Source organism: Protopterus annectens, chromosome 8.part0, assembly GCF_019279795.1.
Source record: "Protopterus annectens isolate FY-2018-M chromosome 8.part0, PAN1.0, whole genome shotgun sequence".
Classification (NCBI taxonomy): domain Eukaryota; kingdom Metazoa; phylum Chordata; order Ceratodontiformes; family Protopteridae; genus Protopterus; species Protopterus annectens.
In genome coordinates, this window is record NC_056741.1 from 179,504,952 (window position 1) to 179,525,173 (window position 20,222).

Here is a 20,222-nt window from a genome sequence, read left to right on the forward strand (position 1 = left end):
CCACTCAACCATAGCCCATAAGACATAACAATGTACCCAACACTCTAGTCATAGGAGACTCTATAGTCAGGAACACTGATGGTCCACTCACCAGGCTAAACAAGGAGAAAGTTAATGTCAGCTGCCTGTCAGGCGGCAGATCCACCACATAACGCACACACTCAGGCCACTCCACAACAAGTACAAATATGACTCTGTCATTGTCCATGTTGGTGTGAATGACCTGAGATGTACCTCCCTGGACTACATGAAAAGAGACATGGAGGAGCTGTCCGATCTTGTAGCCCAGGCAGGTATGGCTCTAGCCCTGAGTGGCATCCTGCCATCACCCAGAATGATACCACAGTACAAGGCCAAAATGATTGACTTCAACAATTGGCTAAGCTTCTGGTGTCATTCTAAGGGGATCCAGTATCTGTCTGCCTGGGATGACATGATCGACAAACCATGATGCTTTGCCAGAGATGGCCTGCACCTGTTGACCTTGGGATTCCGGATACTAGCTAAGACTCTTGCCACCCCTATAGTGTCTTTTTTAGGCAAGGTGCAAATGACAAATTCACCACTTTAACAGGTACAAGCAAGCAAAATCTGAGGGTAATGCTACTTAATGCTAGAAGTCTAACCCTCAAAATGCACTCACTCGAGACACTCCTTAAAATGGAGAACATCGACATCTGTGCAGTGACAGAGCTCTGGTTCAAGGCTCCATAAAGCATCCCTGCATTAAAAGGCTATAATTCATACCACACCTTTCGGCCAACTAACCTGGACCAAAACACTAAAGGTGAAGGCGTGTCCATATTCATTAAGGATATCCACACCTCCAGGCTAGTTGCTCAACATAATGCATCCGAGATTATCCAAGAGCAACTAACTCTAGGCAAGACCACAATCCAAATTGTAGCTTGCTACAGATCCCCCACCATGCCCCAGGATTCCCACTCCTCAGTTCTTGATACACTGGAAAATATTAAGGTATAACCTAACACCCTAATAATGGGCGATTTCAACTACCCCACCATTAACTGGGAAACCTACTCATGTACCAACTCTTGTGCTCAACGTTTTCTGGAATTCATAAATTCCAACGCCTTGGATCAACTTATCCACACGCCCACCAGGGACAGCAATATCCCAGACCTGGTCATTACCAACATGGGCAACCAGTGTTCCACACCAGAGGTCAATTCCTCGTTGGTCAGATCCAACCACAAGCTAATCACCCTAGACATCCACATCCAACCCCCACCCCCCATTAGGGAAACCACGGTAAAAAATTTCTCCAAAGCCAACTTCACGCTTCTTAAGACAGAAGTGGCAAACTTCACAACACCTGTGCTGACAGACAATAGAAATACGACTGCTGAATCCTATACAAATGCACTTTATAAGCACTTACGCGAGTGCATGGATTGTGCAATCCCTAACAGAACAAAGATGCTATCCTCCAAAAAAAGAAAGCCAATCTGGTGGTCCCCTGCCATAAGCAAACTCTACAACAGAAGAAAGAAACTGTTGCAAAAAATATTAAAATCCCATGACTGGAGGAACTCCATGGTCAGCCTCAGTAAAAAGCTGAGATCCCTCATAAAATCCTTCAAAGCTAGTTACGAAAATAAAATCGCCACTGATTTTAAAGAAAACCACAAAGCACTCTTTAGCTATGTCAAGAATCTCAATGGCAACACTCAGATCTGCTCTGAGTTACAGCACAATGGCACTAAATATACAGAACCAACTGATATTGCCAACATCCTGGCAGATAGGTTCAGTGCTAACTTTACCTCTCTCTCACCCCCTAAATGACCCATCTCTATACCAGAAGAATGCAAAGTTCCTCTAATCACGGCTGCACAGGTAAAAAACACACTCTTCAAAGTCAAGAACACAGCATCCATGGGACCTGACAACATCCCAGGCTGCATTCTACATGAACTACAGAACAAACTGGCACCTCACCTAAGTACCATGTTCCATCATAGCCTCACCTCAGGCTTTGTGCCCACTGAGTGGCGCACAACAGCTGTTATCCCACTCCACAAAGGGGGAGCCACCACGGACCCTGGGAATTACTGCCCCATTAGCCTGATGAGCCTGGTCTGCAAGGCTATGGAATGTATCATCATGGAACTTATAAATAATGACATTGGAAATCTCCAAACTCTGGACCCTACCCAGTTCAGGTTTGTAAAAGGCAGATTATGTCTCCTAAACCTAACAGACTTCTTTGAAGTGGTCACCAAAACCGCAGCTGAGGGTAAGGTGGTTTACACAGCTTATCTAGATCTTGTCAAGGCTTTCAACACCATCCCCCACTCTGGAATTATAGCTAAACTCACTAAACTAGGTATAAATCCCTATGTCACAAGATGGGTTGCCAACTGGCTCACTGACAGAACCCACACTGTGAAAGTAAAGTAAATGTTTGGAATTTTCTGTAGGTACGACCACCAGACATTTATTTAAAAAGATTAGGGAACACGTGTACAGTATAAGAAGGAAAGATTTGAACAATGCCCTATATGAGCACAGTGCAGAATGTATATGTTTTAATACGTTTTTATGGTTGTTTACTTGTTTTTACAGCAATTATTTTAATTGGAATAATTAACTTATTATGACATCATTGTTTTTGTAATTGGGTATTCTTTTTAAGTGTATTTGTATTGTGAGATTTTTGTTTCTGAGAAAGTCTATGTGGACAAAGCGGTCATTAAAGTGGAATACGCTAAACATTTTTCTCCTGGTGGTTCTTCTAGAGGCTTGGTGTTGTGGTTTGTTTTGGTTTTCTCTTTGCACATTCGTATTTTCCAGTTTTTTGAGTGCAAATTGCCATGCCTGAGGCCCAGGGAGGTGCCTTGTTGGATTTGAGCATCCATTCAATTACTGGTGCAGGTGATTCCAGTTTAACTATTATGTTATTAAAGACATTGGAGGATATACAGAAATCCTTACATTTTTTGGTAAAGGAGCGTTCCTCTAACAATACTTTATGCTCTAGTTCACATGAAGATGTGCAAACAGTAGTGGAAATGAATATTCAAAATACCACTAAGAATGGGTGTAACGAAGACATTAAAAATCCACCAGAGGTTTCAAGACAACATAAAACTTATGCTAACATTGCATCAGTTTTGAATGACAATGGATATCTGTTTGTCAACACTAAAAGACAAATAAATGCCAGAGAACTACCATTATACACAGAGCGCTGCCAGATTCTAAACAGACTTTTAAAGAAATACAAAAGTTTGGACATTGAGAACAAATATTTCAAGAAATGCGTTGACTTGGGCATTGTTCCAAAAGGCTTATGCTTCTTTAAAAGTCCTATTGGAGTCACTGAAAGTGATCCATTTTTTTCAAAACTTAAAAATTTCTTTAATTCAGCGGGCATCCGTTTTTTGGGATTGTTAATCGAGCGCAATAGAAGTATCATGGAAGAACTGAAGGATGAGATAATAAAGGTGGAGCAAAGTATCGAAAGGGACTTTGAACTTATTTTTACTGAAAGAATAGGATATGTTTCTATTCTAGATGACATTGGGCAGCATGAACGTATTGTGATCAAAAGAAAGAACAAGAAATTAGATTGTAATGTAGCCATGTATAATTCTGATACTGCTTACAATTTCTTTTTAGCTTCTGGTAAATGGAACTTTTCTTCCTCTTACAGCAAACAACACATGCAACAACCAGTCCACCTTAAATATGATAGAGGAAAGAGTGTGGGTCCAGTCATGGAAGTTTCGTATTCAGCAGGTAACTGTTCAGTGAATGACAACGACAAAGAAATTAGCAGCGTCTCTGATTCTAAAGAGTTCAGCGGCTCTGCTGGATTAATTTCAAGTGGCGTTTTTAATTCTGCTTTGGAAACTGTTGATAATGAAGCAGCAGTTAGACCCGAGACGTTTTTAGCTGTTGGGAATGAACAGAGGCAGCAGAAATTGAAACCGATGGTGACCAGGAAGAAAGGGAAGTTATTGTCGGATTTGTCGACGGATTATGAATAAAAACAATAAAAAAGGCCAGGTTAGACTGTGCTATTCTAAATTTATCTGATTTTGTGTTAAATGAGTCTCAAACAAAGCTATTGAAGTTTGGTGTAAACTTTGTTCCGACGAGAAGGGCCAATGTGGTTGATGTGGTTTTAGACTTGAAAAAATATACTAGAAATTTAAATCTAACATACATCTTGAAATATGTTAAGAACACCACATCTCCTTTTGTTACACCATCATGTTATAATCCAATGTTATTGCATATATTCAAAGTTTTTGAAACTTCTTGTGAAAGTGAGATAAGAAGGTTAGCTGAAAATACAAGCAGAAATATTAAAGGTAACAAGAAGAATTTTTTTGATAATTTGAATAATGAAATGAGAACAGCTATGAAAGAATTGCCTGACAATAAAAACATTCAAATTATGAAAAGTGATAAGGGTGGAATGTTAGTAATTATGAATCAAGCTAGTTATGTTCAAAAAATTGAAGAAATGTTAAGTAATGAAGCAGAATATGAAAAAGTTATAGCTAATGACATCTTTAAATGGTACACATACATTTCCAGTGTTTTATATGATAGCTTAATGTGTGGGAATTTGGACCAGAAAACTTATAATTTTTGTAGTGTTGAAAATCCCAAAGTGGGAGTTTTATTTGGTTTTCCCAAAACACACAAAATATGGCAGATCCACCCTTTCAACCTATCATTTCAGCCCCCAACTATGTTACAGAGGGAATGTCCTTGTTGGTTGATACTGTATTGAATCCACTGACACAGAAAATGGATTATTTTTTAAAAGATTAGTGGGATTTTCTGAACAGTATTAGATTATTTAGTCAAAATGTCCAGTTTGATCCTTTTAAACATATTATTTTTACTGTAGATGTGACATCTTTGTATACCTCTATTCCTCATGATGAGGGAATAGAGTATGTCAGGGCATATCTAACTCAGTTTCCCAATATGACCAATGGCAGTATCAACTTTTGTTGTGAGTTATTAGAGATACTTTTACACAATAATTATTTTTTGTTCAATGGGCAATTCTACAAGCAGATCAGGGGTGTTGCCATGGGTTCCCCGGCAGCACCTTGTTTTGCTAACATAGTCATGGGGTGGTGGGAACATTTGATTTTGAACCCATTAAGAAATTAATTTAATGTCATTTATTATAAAAGATTCATTGATGATTTGGTGTTCATTTTAACAGGTGATTTTCATTCTCTGGAGTCTTTCGTAGCTAAAATGAATGCAAAATCTGACTTTCTTAAATTTGTGTTAGGTTATATAGGCTTTGAGATCAATTACTTGGATGTTCATTTGTCTTGGAGTGAAACACACCATGATTTTATTAGAAAAATACACAGAAAAAAGACTCTCATGTATAGCTATTTGCATTTTTCAAGCCAACGTCCCACATTTATTAAAAAGAACATACCCAAAGGGCAATTTATTAGAGCAAGCCGCATGTCTAGTGAAAATTCACTGTTGGCTGAGGAATTTCAATTTATTATTGAACTCTTCAGCCACAGAGGATATGAGTAAGATTATTTAAATGAATTAGCCAAATATGTGTGGGATAGAAGAGAGAGCCAATACTATCCTATTTTGATGAAAGGTATTAGTGAAGATGGTGGTAATAAAAACAATGATAATTGTCATCTATGTTTCAATTTGCAAATGACCCCAGATGGAATACAGTTACGTAACATCATAGAGAAAAACTGGAAAATTATAGAGAGTAATTCTGATTTATTGAAAGCAGTAGGTCCTAAACCCAAGTTTGTTTATAGAAATTATTATAATTTGAAAACCATACTAGAGAAGGGGAGAGACATGAGTTTGATCTTTAACCCCACCCTCTTTTTTGACAAACCTAAGGGCATGTACAAATGTTCTGGTTGTTCCAAGTGTAGGTACATTTTAGTAGGACCATATATAGATTTTTCACATTTAGAATATACCATTGGGGTCCCAGGATTGTTTAATTGTAAAACTAAGGGGGTTGTTTATGTGGCCATCTGTAATAAATGTCTGAAAATTTTATGTAGGTATGACCACCAGACATTTATTTAAAAGTATAAGAAGGAAATATTTGAACAATGCTCTATATAAGCACAGTGTGGAATGTATAGGTTTTAATAAGTTTTTATTTTCCATCTTGGAACAAGGTCAACATGACAAAAGATGGGGAGATTTCAAAGCCTATCTAGAACAAAGGGAAGCAAGATGGCAAATTAAATTGAAAGCAGATCACAAACCTGGTTTGAATGACATTATTAATATCAAATGTTTTTTTTTAAAAAATCATAGGAGACGTAGTAAAATAATATAACACATTTATGTTGCATCCATTAAGTTTTTATGGTTGTTTAGTTGTTTTTACAGCAATTATTGTAATTGGAATAATTAACTTATTATGACATCATTGTTTTTGTAATTGGATATGATTTTTAAGTGTATTTGTATTATGAGATTTTTGTTTCTGAGGAAGTCTATGTGGACGAAAGCGGTCATTAAAGTGGAGTACGCTAAACATTTTTCTCCTGGTGGTTCTTCTAGAGGCTTGGTGTTGTGGTTTGTTTTTTTATTCTCTTTGCACCTTCGTGGTTTACACTGTGAAAGTAGCAGACTCTAAATCCAACTTCAGACCAGTGACAAATGGAGTACCACAGGGTTTAGTCCTGGGTCCCCTCCTGTTTGGTATCTACTTCTCTGAAGCACAGGCTAACACAGAAGGTCTTTGGCTAACAAAGTTGACAGATGACTGGAAACTGCGAAGCCATAATCAAAACTCTTAACAATGTGGACATCCTACAAAAGGGCCGCACTGAGACAGATGCCTGGTGTCAAAGCCATGGCCTCAAGCTCAATGCCAAAAAGTACATTGTCATCCCTTTTGGTAAAAACTCTGTACCCATGAACTATCACATAGGCGGTAGTCTACTTAACACCGAAAGTGTGATAAGAGACCTTGGGACACAGCTGGACAGTAGTCTGTCTTTTGATAATCACATCACCACAGTAGTCAGGAAATCCTTCTACATGGCACACCTCATCACAAAAGGTTTCTCATCCAGGAAAAAAGAGGTCATTGCTCCCCTCTACTCAGGACTCATTAGCCCCATTATAGAGTACAATACCCTTTTTGGTATGTACCTCACAAGACATCTACAACAACTGGAAAGGCCGCAGAAATACCTCACAAAGAGGATTACAGGCCTCAAACAGATGCCCTACGCAGACCGTCTCAAAAAATTCCAGCTTTACTCTGTCGCATATCATCTACTCAGAGGCGATCTCTGCCTAACATACAAAGCTATGTCAAACCCAGAGCTGTTGGACATGCTCCACTTAAATAAATCCCAATCCCGCCAAGCTACACACTCTAGGGATCTAAACCTTGCCACTACAATAAACAGAACATGCTGGAGGGATAGATTCCTGTTCCAGAGACTTCCCATTCTCTGGAACAAACTACCTATCTATATCAAATAAAACTCCTCATTAGCACACTTCAAGAAAAATCTTGATGATTGGATGGGAGATAAGAAATTCACCCCGGGGATCACTTCTGTGCTCTGCTTGACAGGGGCACAGGAAAATAATTTTCTTAGGTGGCAAAGCCAGAGTACCGTTTGGCTAGGCTTATATAGGCTCTAGGGCCAATAGCCTAGTACCTACCTATGAACCTATGAATTAGGTAATAAACAGTAACATACATTGAAAATCTAGAAAAGATAAATAACAAGACTTTAAAATACTTGTTAACTCACATAAAAACATTGATTTAAGCTTCAATACAGAACTAATGGAAATCCTGTAATTTAATCCAGGAGCTTGGCATGCATTAGTCCTGATCTGCCACTTAAGCTACATGGATTCTAAAAATTCATCAGAAGATCCACCTAGTGGTCCCAAGTCCACTTCATCTATAATAAAAAATTTAAAAGAGTGTATTGGGAACAAGGTGATGTGCCTAAACAGAGTGTTGTTCTCATTCCTATGCTTAATATCATAGGTGTGTTGATATTTTCTCTGTCTGAGTGCCCTAATGTTTTTCCCACATAATAAGCATCACATGACCCACATAATGCAACATAAACTATCCCCTTGGAGTAACAAAAATATTTCCTAACGGAGGTGATATACCTAAAAGTCTTGATTTTAATCTTATTAGTGTCCATCATGTATGGGCATTAGGGGCACCTACCACATTTATAGCTACCTTCCTGCCCTGGTTTTGGAATACATCTTTCCACCAACTCTTTCAATGAGGGCTCCTTCTTTTAAACAACTAATGGTTTACTTCCCAATCTATCATAAACATCCGAGTCCAAACTGAATGTGGTCCAAAATTTCATTGCAATGTCCTTGATGTCATAAATATTTATGGTGTAAGGAAGAATGAGAGCTCTACTGAAACCATTCTGTCTTTCCTGTACAGCCAACCCACTAGATGCATGGGACAAAAGGGTACAAAAGGTCCCCATTTCTCTCTTATTAATTACTTCATCAGCAATTTTATTTATGAAGTTGTCAGGGTATCCTCTCTTCACAAGCATGTCCTTCAGTACCCCACATTCTGTCAAAAAATCATCGAATTGGGAGACCATCCTGACCAGCCTGACATACTGCCCTTTAACTAATGTTTTCTTTTGGTGTAGCGGGTGCCGGCTGCTGTAATGAAGCAGTGAATTTGAGTATGTGGGCTTATGATACAAATGGGAGGCAAAGCCCTTAGTTACATGATTCTTTTGGATGGTCACATCAAGATAGTTCAATGTTTTGTTGTCCTTGTTCATAGTGAACTTCAAAAAACTGGTGGTTTCATTGATAAATGTGAAAAACCTGTTCAGGTTGTTTTCACCTCCTTTCCAAAATAGGACAATATCATCCAAATAGCGCCCGTACAGCACAAAATGGTCCTTATACTCGGAGTTCAATGAATAAGTCCTTCCACTGAGCCAACACAATGTTGGCAAATACTGGGGCATGACAAGCACCTATCACTACACCCTCTATCTGTTTAAACAGATGTCCCTCAAAGCTAATGTAGTTATTCTCCAGGACTAGTTCCATATATGCCCGAATGGTCAGGATGGTGTCATGTCTGAATAAAGTGTTATTACACAGATAATCACAGAACCATTCTAACCTCTGTTCCTGGGGTATCACAGAAAAGAGATCACAAGCATCAATGGTGACAAAAATAAGATCTTCTTGATACATATCTGGTTTTACTTTACTGAGAAAGTCCCAAGAATCCTTAGCGTCCACAATGGGACGAACGGGGAGGGGTTAGTAATGGACTTGTGTATTTTAGGGATCCCGTATATTGTTGGAATCCTAGGATATTTAGTCTGTAAAAATTCGAAAATCTCAAGTGAAATCTGCTCATTCAATAACATTTTTTCAAGATTGAGATCAATGTCCCTATAAGCAATGTTTAACTCATTACGTGATACTTCCATATAGGTTTCACTGTATAAAAGCTCAAACATTCTGCTGTTATAATCAATGAGGTCCATAACTACTAGTCCCCCACCCCTGTCAGGCTTCATTATTCTAACATCTTTATTACCCAAAATATCCTGCAGTAAATCTCTTTCACTAGTTATTAAGTTGTAACATTCATCAAATTGACTATGCAAAGCCAAGTCTCTAATTTCCCTGTCACAAAGCATTTCATACATTTGCACCATAGCATACATGGGAGGTATAAATGTACTAGACCTGTGTAACGAAGTATGATTCAATGTCAAATTGTCCCCAGGCAAATGCAATGGTAAATTCAACTTTCTTGTAAACAATTTAAACTGTATTAAAGTATGGACAATATTGAAATTCCTTGCTGGAACAAAACTGAATCATTTTGAAAATAAATCAGCCCATTCAATACTAACTAAAGTCCGATTGAAGTTATAAATGGTAAAATCACCAGATAAGTTTTTAATAATAGTACACTCATTGTTATCAAAGTCATCACACAGGTTAATTATCTCTGATAAGTGTTGCATCTCCCCCTCCACTGACCCTGGTGGCTGTTCTGACCATGTCTCCCATTCACTTGTCTCCCCTGCCTCTTGTTCGTCAATCTTTCTGATCTCCTCAAAGGTAGGGGTCTAAAGGGACATAGGGACTGGTGTTGTTAGTTTCAGTAGTGTCAGTATTGATGCTAACATCCTGCTCAACCATCCTGCTTGATGTCCCGGGGGGGGGGGTATGCTCTCCCTGCATCATAATCAACCTTGTCTCCTTCCTTGTTTTCAAATCCATTAATTCATTTTCAGCATTTATAAACACATTATGAAAATCAACTTGCTTATACTCAAATAATAGATAATTTTTAATACTATTGTCCAATTTGTTGATGTCCCTAATCAAAATAGCCATTTTGCAGTTGTTGTTGGCAATTAAAATATGTAAAAGTTCACAACCTTGCCTGTTGAAGAAGGTGAGTAGATCCTTGTGCAGCTGCTAGTCCTTTTCTAGCCCTGTTGGATATTTCCACATATGGAGCCATTTGGGGATCTGCTCTTGTTTACTACACTCAGATAAGTATTCATTTTCAAGTTGTAAACTTTTATACTTAGTTAGCAAGTCTTTAAATAAATGAAACTGCTGATCCAAGCTAGTCCCAACGTTGGCATTGCTAGTACCTTGCAAACTAAACTGAATACCAGTCCTGAGCCAATGCTCAACCGAAAATGCTGGTGTAGCATCATGCGCCACTTCCTGAGTGCTCTGTGGTTGAGAAACACCACAGTTAGCATTGGCGCTAATTCAAACAGAAGGTTCCTGCTCACTGTTATCATTACAATGAGTTTGCTGAGCTAAGGTAATAAATGAACCATCAGACCTTTGTGAACCACTAATAATATCAGTCAAAACACAGTCCAACCCATTTCTAGTTAAAATAATGCCCACTTTTTTAGATAAGTCAGCCACAGTAGCCGCCAGTTGAGAAATAGACTGAAGTAGTGCTGTCTGTACAAACCTGCTGTTCCCCTTCATCCATGAACCAGTAATAACCTCAAACACAAACCAAGAAAGTCCAAAGATGAAAAGCCAAAGCAGGAATCCACAGTAAACATGGTACCATACAAGACAAGTCTTTTATTGATAAAAACTGAAGCGACTAATGCATGCCAAGCTCCTGGATTAAATGACAGGATTTCCATTAGTATTGTATTGAAGCTTAAATCTATGTTTTTTATGTGAGTTAACAAGTATTTTAAAGTCTTATTTATCATTTCTAGATTTTCAATGTATGTTATTGCTTATTATACAATGACCCCCCATTAATATTCAAAAACGTGCACACTGATTGGTCAGTGTGCACATTGTAAATCAGAGTTATAGTAAGGGAAAAAGGTCCGGTTGCCCGGACTTTTTCCATTACTATAACTCTTTTTTTACAGCAATGGAGAATGCAAGATCTCTGTTGCTTCACACTGCCTTGCTATGTTAAAGGAGTTTAACATAGCGAGACAGCTTTAAAAAAAGCAACGGAGATTCTCCGTTGCTTTTTTTAAAGCTGTCTCGCTATGTTAAACTCCTTTAACTTAGAGAGACAGTTTGTAAAAAGCAACAGAGGTCTTGCTTTCTCCCTTGCTTTTTTCAAAAGTGTCTCACTATGTTAAATGGGTTTAACATAGCGTGACAGCTTTAAAAAAAGCAATGGAGATTCTCCGTTGCTTTTTTTAAAGCTGTCTCACTATGTTAAACCCATTTAACATAGCAAAACAGTTTGTAAATAGCAACGGAGATCTTGCTTTCTCTGTTGCTTTTGCCCACAGCTCTGATGTACTGCGTAGGCATACGCATGTGCAGTACATCAGAACTGCCGCAGAATACCAGACAGCTGCGGAAGGGTAGCAAGGAGGCATTATACAATGCCATTATTTAAGAAAAGTAATTATTTTTTTTCTTGAATAATGTCATTGTATAATAGCAATAACCCACTTCTGGGTGTGGTTAATTCTGGATTTACCCATGGTTGGCTTTGTTTGGCTACTCGGGCTTCGCCCTCGTGACCAAACCACACCAACCGTGGGAAAATCCTGCATTACCCACACCCAGGCATGGGTTATTGCTATATTACCTAACTGTTCTATAAAGGAAGTGATGTATTATTTTAAACCAATGAGAGTCTTGTGTTTACTATTTAAATGATGTGATTTTTGTATTAGGTTACTCTGATGAAGTCTTAATACCTCGACGAAAAGCGCTTCAATTTCATCAATAAAAGACGTGTCTTGTATGGAACCATGTTTACTGTGGATTCCTGCTTTGGCTTTTCATCTTTGGACTTTCAAGGTTTTACCAGAAGTGTTTTGATTAAGATTGCATGCAGCAGAGAAAGGGAGTTTGCATTTACCCTGCTGTTGTGTAATCATGGAATTAGTGTATATAAATAGAAGGTGGTGTGGGAGGTGCAGGCAGGCATTAGCTTTACTTTTTGTTGTTTACAGTCATTTTAAATTCCCTAGAAAAGGATCAGTCTTAATGTTTGTTCATTTCTTTCAGCATCCATTATTTCATGCTACAAACTTATGCATACATATAGCCGGGGGGGGGGGGGGCGGGGACTCTTACAGTGTTATAACATTTAAAAAGAATGATTTTGTTAAATGCCAATTCCTAACAGTTTTGACCTTCTGTTTCCTTTAACGTTTAAAGACAGCATTAGCCTCAAACAATGTGTTTATGTATTTCAGAAACACTATGTAATATATGTGTATAATATTAACTCTGCTTAGAGACAGAAGGATAGAGAAAAATTATTAGTTCAGATTTTAGACTCTCCCTGCATAGTGACTACAACCGCATTAATCTTGGCTTTATAGGGTCATAGGTATGTACTAGGATAGTTGCCCTTGTGGGCCATTTTTAGTCTAGCCAGTTTCTCTTTTGGTGATTGAATTACCCTATCCTGTTTGGTGTTATACTAGCCTTAACCATCCCATGGCTGATATTTATATATTAGCTATATTGAGAATAACTGGGATTATATCACTGATAATTTGAGGGGATGCATGCATGAGATAAAGCATTTATGCTATGCATCTGTCCAAACTTTGAATGTCTGCACAGAATTCCTGTTTGTCCATGTTTGTGGTTTGGGGTTTTGATAGGAAGAGGTTTCTTAGTTCACCTACTTGCCAAAAAAGTAATAGCAGCACGTGACAACATGAGACATATCCACAGTAGGTAAGAGGTCATGATTTCATTATGATGCAGTTGTCTCAAAATGAGGGTGACTAACACAGTGTGTAAATTTAGGAGCCCAAAGAAAGAAGAAAGACAAAAGGCAAAACCTGGTACTGCCCAGAGAGGAAAAAATGAGGGGGGGGGGGTTCTGGTCACTAAAAAAATGAACTTTCCATTTTTCAGAGTCAAGTGTATAGGACAGAGGTACAGTGAGAAGAGCAGGAGATTGTGGAAAGATGGAAGAATGACAACTGGCCCAAGGAACTATATTTTATAGAAAAGAAGGTGGATCTATGTGTAGGTAGGTTTATAGTGTAGGATGCCAAATGTATGACATTGTGTATTGATGGAAGATAACTAGGATGGAGGTAAGGGGCAGTTAAAATGAGGCTGACTACAACAATTTTGTGGGGATTATTGATTAATGCTCATTTTTTCATCATTTTAGTCATAAAATTCAGAGAGATGCAGAATAACAGCCACTGAAATCACTACAATGCAGAACCTTGTTTTTGTTTAGCAGTCTGGTTTTACTGAGGCAAATGATCATTTGTAAAGTTGGTCAGAAAAGGTGTGAAGTAATTTATCCTTTTATGTGCTGGAAACAGGAAATGGACATAAAGATCTGCTGAGCTCAACAGATCACAATACATTATGCAGTTCTATAGCTGTGATGCTTAGCTTTGTAGTAAGTTTCTTATGACAGAAAACATTACAATAACATTTGTTTCAGTTTTAAGTCACCTATTGATTGACTTTGGCATTACATGAAGAAGTCAACACAGAAACAATAATGGGGTGTCAGACCTTTGCACTCTGGAAGGGCATTAACGCACACCCTGGAGGGTATTATTGCAGTTAGGGAATCAGGTTTCTGTGAAATTGGTATGCATTTGTTTGATTTTTTTTAAATAGATAGATAGATAGAAAGATAGATAGATCTATTAATAATGTTTATTTAAAATAGTACCACTGCCTACTGCTTCAGACTTTCTATAGTATATGCTGGCAAATCATTGGGGACTGAAGCCTCTGAATAATGAGTTACATTTGAGTTTAAGACTTTATCACAGCTTTCAACTAATCATCAACAAATCTAAATAGAATTAAGAACAAATCCAGAAGTAATCGGGGTCACTTTTAAAATATTTGTACTACTAATCTGAGGCACTGATGGAATAAGAGAATGTGAATTAATGTACATTTTCTGAAGTAAAAAGCATTATAACTGAATTTATTCCATTGTTGATTAGGTATATTTCACCACATTTTCTTGAAGTATACTAGCTTTAGAAGGTATTATGGGAGATAGAGCTGAAATCTGAGACAAATCAGTCAGGGCTGTCCCTGAGATGTATGACTTGATATCATTTAAAAAATGCATTTTAACATAAATCCTGTCATTGCAACTTCCTATTTTTATAAGAGCAATATTTAAAATCTGCCCCTGTATTTCAGGCTTTATTCTCCCCTATTATTTTAGGCTTTATAGAGACTTCTTGAGGCAAGGGATTGAGAGGTATGTATACTTCTTCATTTTAAAGGCGTTGCCTCTACTGATCCATCAATATATCTCTATGTCTATCTGTCCCTCTCTGTCTGTCACGCACACACACACACTCACACACACACAGAGACACACACACACACAGACACACTCACACACACACACAGACACACACACACAGACACACACACACACACACACACACACACACACACACACACACACACACACACACACACACTTTTTTATATTTTTTTATCTGTATAATGGCTCAATCACTTTCACGCTTTCTTTCATGCACATGTACACTCTTACACACAATCATAAACACATACACAGTCTATTTTTTTTTAATTATACAAAACTCTGCTTAGTGGGTGTAAAATAATGATCCATTATCTCTGTTACAGTCTGAGCTCCACAGCAGATTCATATGCTGCCGTGTAGTGTCAGACACACTTTTCAGTGGTTATTACCACTCTTCCGGAGAATTGCATTAAAACCCTCCTGAAGAATGTTCATTCTGCCATCAGAGTGGCGATGTACAGGTTGCCCATTTTCTAAAAACAAATAATAATTGTGTCAGATATGAACCAGAAAAAGTGAATAAACTGCGTAATATTTAAAGAAAAGAACTGCATGGACAAATTAATGCCAGGGGATATGCACAGAGAAACAAATGTCTTTTCATGCATAAATATATGTGTTCTCAGTGCTCCTTAAGTATTTTCACTTTGAGCCCATTCAGAATTAGTAGCAGTTTTTTGAAGAAAATAGTGAAGGGGATTCTAAAACTAAATCATTGTATTTATGTGCCACCTTGTGCATTATAATTATGTATTCTTATATCCACATTGTACACATTGTTCATGTAATTCCTGATTTTCTTCTATGCCCATTTCTTTTCCAGTTTTGTTTTTTTTTTCCCTCCTTTAGTCTGTACTATATTCTGCTATGGGCTAACATCACAGCTTGAGGGACTCAAGACTTCTTGGTCTGGTAGGCATTCAAAAGGAATATTCTGTAAATAGACGAGTCAATATTAAGAATATGGCATAAGGTTCACAACTTTTAAAGATAGCAAGATTTACCCTTGAGTGTGGATGACTGTAGGATTAGACAGTGCATGCAGTTCACATTAAGACTTTAAAATAATTGTGAAAGGGGTTATTTCAGATTTACCCTTGAGTGTGGATGACTGTAGGATTAGACAGTGCATGGAGTTCACATTAAGACTTTAAAATAATTGTGAAAGGGGTTATTTCAGATGGTTGTATTTTCTGTAGTTCAGTTTTGAGAAAGCCAAAGTAATGTATCATACTACCTTTGCTGATTTTGGAGTAAAGCAAGCATATTCTGCTACACTGGGGTGGAAATCTCTGTATTCATCCTCCATTCCCATTCCTGTTCACTATTTACCCCATTTTATGCCATGCATATAACAGATTTGAAGTATCTAGACTTCATTTTAAGATAATATTGAAGTCACTAGGAGTATTAAATGAAATTCTGTCCTTGGTGAGAATAGAATTTTTAAACAGACTGTAAAATGGCAAGTAATTCCACATCTGGAGCAGCGAGTTTCACAAGTACAAGCTTTGATATATCCATAAGCACTCTACACATTTTCTATGGTGAGCTTCCATCACTGTTAAATTCCTTACTCCTGAATTTCAGCATTCAGCCAAGTACTTTGTAAGTCCAGACTTGTATGACTGACCAAACATCAAAGATTAGCCATATCCAAATTCAACACATTTTATAGTAATTTTGTCTGCCATATATATAAAATGTAAATACTTATATATGGCAGACAAAATTACCATAAAATGCGTTGAATTTGGATATACTAATTTTTGATGTTTGGTTATATAAACCATCAAATACAGAAAACATATGGAGCTTGTGGAGGACAGTAGCAGCCTTATGTGAAAAATTTGCATTTTTATACTTCCATTGTCAAAAAACATAAAATACCTGCAATGAGTCTCAAGGATTCTTTACTGATGATTAAGAAATGATGGAAGTGGAAGCAAAGGTTAGGTGAAAAATATTGTACGTGCTTCATTAATGACACCTGGCATGCGTCGTTTTACATGGATTTATGATTATTTCTTTCTATTGATAAAAATGACCATTAACATCCCTGCCATAAACTTCATGTTTAGGTTATCCACAATGTTAAAAATGCAGTATAGCATTTCTTAGTTATCTGCACCGTATAATTTCAGTATTCATTTATGTTCCTGTACTTATTTTTCTAGGGATGGAATATGCAATCCCATTTTCAATATAATTTCACAAACACCAGAATTAGTCATTCTAATTTATAAACAATGGAAAAACCTTTACCAGGTATTATTAAATTACGAAGTTCCTTTCCTTCACACACAGATTGAATGTTATTGATGAGTCTGGCAAAATGTTCCTTGTTTTCTTGCAGTTTTGTATTGAGGTTTCCAGAACTAATGTCAAGGTTCACACATTTCTTATATTTTTCTGCAAGATTCTGAATTGACTGATGTAGGTTACTTGACAACAGAGTATCTAGAAAGAAAATAAGAATTGTACAGATTATGAAATGCAGGCTGGTATAAATGTCAAAAATAAAAAGTGGGAAAAAGTTTAAATCATTTGCGTTTAAATCACATTGCAGTTTACACCGAATCAGATTTAGCTTTCCATGCTAAAGTTTAGGCCGTAATATATATCCATCTAAAGACAATAACAAACAATGCTGCCAGTTGAAAATATATAAGGTACAACATTCTGCCCCTACAATAAAGCATTTTTGGGTGAAAATAGTTTTCAGCTCAATGGCCAGTCTTTTGTTAATGGAATGATATAAGTTTCCTGTATGTTTAGTTTACCTAAGGAGTGAGACTGAAATCGGTTATTGAACTCATTACTGTACTCCAGTTAACTAATACAAGCCTGCAAACAAACAAATAAGTAAGTAAATAACTAAATAAATAAACAAGTGGTTTGTTTAAAACATAAAACACTGCATTTACTACAAGAAAAAGTTGTCAATCATTTCAATTATAACTAAGAAACAGAAAACATTACATATTTACCAACAAAAATAAATCAATGTAAATTCTTTTTTGTTTAATCACACTTGTGACACAGGCAAATGATGTGCATTTATATAAAAGTAATCAAACTGTATTAACTAGTTCACATTTACAAACATACTTCAGATATATTGCTATATATAATATAACCCAAGCAACATTACATAAACTATTCACTTCCTGCCCTTTCTTTTTTTCATTAAACAAGAAATATCTTTATTAAATTATCACTTATGACATAGTCAATCATGCATTTATATAAATGAAGCCAAACCATACCTACACAATCCTAGTTGCAAGCATTTTACTACACAAGCCATAGTGGTATACTCCCAGTTGCAAAAATTATCGATCACTTACTATCCACCCAGTCATTTCCTGTCAAACACTACATAGCTCATTTAATCCTGCCTCTTTTAAACATCATTCCTCCCCTGTATGTATTGTTCCCAAAATTTCCATTTTTCCTATGTAATTTGCTCCTACCCTTTTCTAAAGATCCTACTTCCAGTTGTTTTATCTCTGTTACTATATGCACTACTTCTACTACAGCTGGTTATTGCAGATATAACAGAAGGATGATACATTAATTATTGATAGCATTTATTTTAAAATAAGCAACTTGACACAGAAGGATGAAGTCCTGACAATGTGCCTAGCAACTTGTTGTGTTGTTGTTGTGTCTTTCGGCTTTTCCCGGTTAGGGGTCGCCACAGCAGAACGCTGGTCCACTAATGATTGGTAGTGGATTTTTACGTGCCGAGTTACCAGCCCTGACACACAACCTTCAACAAAGGTACGTCCATTCACGCATGTCTCCATGCAGAAAACGCTCTAGCTGAGAATCGAACTGGACAGCGTCTGACTGTGAGGCGACTACGCTACCGCAGCACCATCACCGCAGGCAATGTGCCTAGCAACTGATGTTTGTTTATAGGCACAGGTTGAACAGGGATGATTAGTTTAAGCAGCTGAAACTGGCTGGTCTATTATGATGGGAAGGACGGTGTGTGGCCCACTACATTGACAAGACTCACTGGAAGGGAAATGATCACCAACAGGACAATCCAGGCAAGTTTGTGCTGCTTCTAGCAACCCACTCAAAATACTGAGCAGACAGAGGTACATGGGAGTATGCAGGTCTCTCCCCTAACCAGCCAGCTATCATTAGAAAATTAACTGCAGTGTGAAAAAAAGGGGAAACTTCTCTGCGGGTCCCCCCTGGATTTTCCACATCATAACAACTCAATTGTCACTTCAGGGGAAGAAAGTGAACAACTTGTTGAAGGTTGATGTTGAGGCTTAGAATATTTTGTTTCATAGTTTTATTCAACAATGGAAAGTCATAGGATATGTTTTATCAAATTTATATTTAATGTATCCAAACATAACTCAACTGTTTTCCAGCACATGGATAATAGATCTTTAATACTAAAAGACTTTTAATAGTAAAAGATAGTTTAGAGAAAATACTATTAACTATGGATACTATAGGGGTCTAAATACAAGTCATCAGCAGCAGCATTATCATCATTATTGAAAAAATATATATTTTCTGATTTTCTACATGGGAATGGAGCATAATTTCAACTGTCACCATCTCTCCTGATTCCATGCCACTCTCCTATTTTCTTCAACAGTTATTGCAGACTGTCACAGGTCTTCTACCTTACAATCCACCCATCTCTTTGCTGGACACTATAATTTCTTCTTCCTTTTCCTGTCTTCTTCAACAAGTTATTTTCTGCTTTCCTGCACATATGCCTACATCACCATAATTGGATCTTTTTTACCTTCTCTGCGATTGGAGCTACTTGTGCTTCTTCTCTGATATCCTCATTTCTTTATCTGTCCCTCAATGTGCATCCTATCATATGTCTCAGGCACAGCATCACTATCACCTCTACCTTCGTCCTCACCTCTGTTTTCTCTTCCTTGGTTTCTGTACCATATAACAGTACTGGTCACTCTACTGTTTTGTGCACCTTATGTTTCAACTTCTTTGGCATTCTTCTGTCACATATTACCCATGAGACTGTATGCATACTGTTAGTTCATAGCACACCTGTTTACTGGCACTCAGTTGAAAAGGCAAGTGCCCTAACTCCCCCTTTCTTGATCTTACTTAACCATTAATCTCTCCCAACACCCAGCGCTATTAAAGAGTATAGCCCTACCATGAATGAATCCCCACATCTTACTAGCCAGTGAAAGTCAAAGACTAGATCACTCTGTGTCCATAAGCCCCTTAATAATGACTCAACTGTGTGCAGTGTGTGGACAGGGTTCCTATTAAATGATTGAAGACTGGACTAGCATAGTGTCACATTTGCAGGTATGGTATTGTGATCAAGCCTAATAACAGGATTATGGTTAATCCAAAGGCCACATGCCTGGCAAAGCATTGAAATCAC

The 20,222-nt window shown here is 37.4% G+C and overlaps 1 protein-coding gene across 1 annotated transcript in view; it reads right to left on the reverse strand.

Annotated features, from left to right (window-relative positions):
• The window catches only part of LOC122808694 (low affinity immunoglobulin epsilon Fc receptor-like), a 565,014-nt gene that overhangs the window by 455,959 nt on the left and 88,833 nt on the right, over positions 1–20,222 (reverse strand). The window contains exon 3 of the mRNA XM_044079682.1: positions 17,084–17,278. Within this exon, the coding sequence (XP_043935617.1) occupies positions 17,084–17,278 (195 nt within the window). The remainder of the gene's footprint in view (positions 1–17,083; positions 17,279–20,222) is intronic.